Source organism: Heterodontus francisci, chromosome 45, assembly GCF_036365525.1.
Source record: "Heterodontus francisci isolate sHetFra1 chromosome 45, sHetFra1.hap1, whole genome shotgun sequence".
NCBI lineage: Eukaryota > Metazoa > Chordata > Chondrichthyes > Heterodontiformes > Heterodontidae > Heterodontus > Heterodontus francisci.
This window is the reverse complement of record NC_090415.1, coordinates 11,478,476-11,481,552: the sequence shown is the minus strand read 5'-3', so window position 1 is coordinate 11,481,552 and position 3,077 is coordinate 11,478,476. Positions and strand designations below refer to the sequence as shown.

At 46.3% G+C, this 3,077-nt stretch overlaps 1 protein-coding gene across 1 annotated transcript; it reads left to right on the top strand.

The window, feature by feature from the left end:
* Nucleotides 1-854: 854 nt before the first annotated feature.
* LOC137356367 (histone H2B 5-like) lies at nucleotides 855-1,516 on the top strand. Its single transcript, XM_068022254.1, has one exon. The coding sequence runs from the start codon at nucleotides 855-857 to the stop codon at nucleotides 1,233-1,235; it is 381 nt and encodes a 126-aa protein (XP_067878355.1). The 3' UTR covers nucleotides 1,236-1,516.
* The last annotated feature ends 1,561 nt before the right edge of the window (nucleotides 1,517-3,077 follow it).

Below are 3,077 nucleotides of genomic sequence, written 5' to 3'. Positions count from 1 at the left end.
TTCCAAATGTGGCCGAACCAAAGTCTTATCCAACTGTAACATGACCTGCCAACCCTTGTACTCAATACCCCGTCCAATGAAGGAAAGCATGCCGTATGCCTTCTTGACCACTCTATTGACCTGCTTTGCCACCTTCAGGGAACAATGGACCTGAACACCCAAGTCTCTCTGTACATCAATTTTCCCCAGGACTTTTCCATTTACTGTATAATTCACTCTTGAATTGGATCTTCCAAAATGCATCACCTCGCATTTGCCCTGATTGAACTCCATCAGCCATTTTTCTGCCCAACTCTCCAATCTATTTATATTCTGCTGTATTCTCTGACAGACCCCTTCACTATCTGCTACTCCACCAATCTTAGTGTCGTCTGCAAACTTGCTAATCAGATCACCTATACTTTCCTCCAAATCATTTATGTATCTGACACCCACTACACTGGACGATTCGGTCCTGTTCATGGACGGAAGTGCAGAGGGGCGCTACATCCTGATAAGGAAGGGAACTATAGAGAGTGAAAAAAGAGACGAGTTCGTACTCGCAAAATAGAAATGGTTGATGAGGAAGAGGGACTCAGAAAGTCACTGATGCAGATGGATAAGGGCCGGCAAAAGGGTTGGACGATCTGACTGCTGCGACAGTTTGTGTCTGTGAGAAGCACAAAATGTGATTGGTTACTTTAGACACCCAATCAGATAGATACAGAACATCAGGCAATGACATCATTGTAAACCAGCCAATCATGAACATGGTCTTCTCCCATTCCTCATTAGCATAGGGTTCAGGGGATGTCTATAAAATGCGAGCTTGGAGCGAAATTTCTGTTATTCTGTGTCTGAAGTTGATCGTGATCATGGTTGACGAGAAGAAAACTGCAGCACCTTCCAAGAAGGGCGCCAAGAAAGTTCTGAAGAAGGCGCCAGCAAAGGGCAGCAAGAAACGGAGAAAATCCAGGAAAGAAAGTTACTCCATCTACGTGTACAAAGTGATGAAGCAGGTTCACCCTGACACCGGCATCTCCTCCAAGGCCATGAGCATCATGAATTCGTTTGTGAATGATATTTTCGAGCGAATCGCGCGTGAGGCTTCCCGCCTGGCCCATTACAACAAACGCAGCACCATCAGCTCCCGGGAGATCCAGACCGCCGTGCGCCTGCTGCTGCCCGGGGAGCTGGCCAAACACGCCGTGTCGGAAGGTACAAAGGCGGTCACCAAGTACACCAGCTCCAAGTAAATATCCGCAATGTACTGAAACACACCCAAAACACAAAAAGGCTCTTTTAAGAGCCACCCACAACTTCTCTGAAAAAGCTACAACATTGTCTGTATAGTATCGACTTATATTGATTTATATATCAAGTGTCCTTGCCTTTGTGATCTCTGTTTTACTCCCATAGATTCTGGTTAATGCAGTTTCACTGCCCGTGCGATCTTTCTGTCTCTAACTAATAATGTCCCGTACATAAATTACTGACCACTGACCATTTGTGAGGTTTGTTCTCGGACGTGTTCATATTCGGCCCCTTTTCTGTATTTCGACAATAAAAGCTGATTTAACGCACATACATCAGTTCGCAGTCACTTTTTTCCCTAGTTCAAGTTTGACCTCAAAAATTAATAAGTACATTATCTAGAACCCCCGGTGGTGTCGGAACCCTCCGTCTCACACGCTGACACCTGACACTGAAAATCTACACTCCGCTGTTGTCTCCCACGAATAACAAACAATCGTTCATCAGTGATGCGGTATTATTATGAAAATTGACATGAAATGTGCCCGGTTGGAGAATGTTGTGAAAGAGACTTTCTGCCCGCTGGTTTCAAAAAGGACAGAGAGTAAACCCGAATAGATGTCAGAATGTAAAAGCCAATCTGGAACTTGTTACCAAATGTAGAATAACACAATATGAAAATGGTTTTATTTATTTAACCGTAAAAAAAGAAACTATAAATGTGATATTCTATATTGAAGCCGCCCCAATATATTGGCGGGCTTTTCAAATTTGAAAAATCGGTTGCAGTCTGACAATTTGGCGCCGTTATTTTCCGCCCTCATCTCCTTGGCGTCTCCTGATTGGTGAATTCAGCAGCTCTCCGATTGGTTACATGAAGAGCACAGAGCAGAGTGACCAATCAGCAGTGCCCACCACTCCATTCCTCCAGAAGGTACAAGGAGGAGGAATGTGGGCGGATCTCAACATTCTTCGTGAAAGTGCTTGTGAGATTGTGGAAATGTCTGGAAGAGGGAAGACCAGTGGTAAAGCTCGGTCCAAGGCCAAGTCCCGCTCCTCCCGAGCTGGACTACAGTTCCCGGTGGGCCGTGTTCACAGGTTCCTTAAAAAGGGCAACTATGCTGAGCGGGTGGGTGCCGGAGCCCCGGTCTATCTGGCTGCTGTGCTCGAGTATCTGACAGCTGAAATCCTCGAGCTGGCCGGCAACGCGGCCCGGGACAACAAGAAGACCCGTATCATCCCCAGACACCTGCAGCTGGCCGTCCGCAACGACGAGGAGCTCAACAGGCTGCTCGGAGGGGTGACCATCGCACAAGGCGGTGTGCTGCCTAATATCCAGGCCGTGCTGCTGCCCAAGAAAACCAGCGCTCCGAGCACGAAGGGCAAGTGAAGCTGCCAGACCTGAATTTGACAACCCAAAGGCTCTTTTCAGAGCCACCCACTTCATCTGTGAAAGGGCTGGTTACTGTCTGAGAGACGGTAATGTTATATTGTTCGCGTTATTTTGTGTTGCTATGAATTGTACTGGAGTCGAGCATTTATCTGCTCATCAGATGGAATGCATTTTAATTTTCTCTTGCCATATTTGTAAGGCTTTTTTACAATTCGACCGTTTATATACCACTAAGGCGTGTCTTGAGTTCTGAAATGAGCTGCTCTGATAAAATGACTTGTATACAATGGTGTCACTGCTCTCACACTGGGAACTGTCAGGTCCTGAAATTCCCAGCTGCAATGTGGAGACAAAGGAATCTGGGTCACTCTGCTTCGAGAGTTGTCAGTGGACAGTAAAGAGGGTGGTCAAATCCTTCTGAGACGTTTATGTGCTGGAATCAACAAGAGAT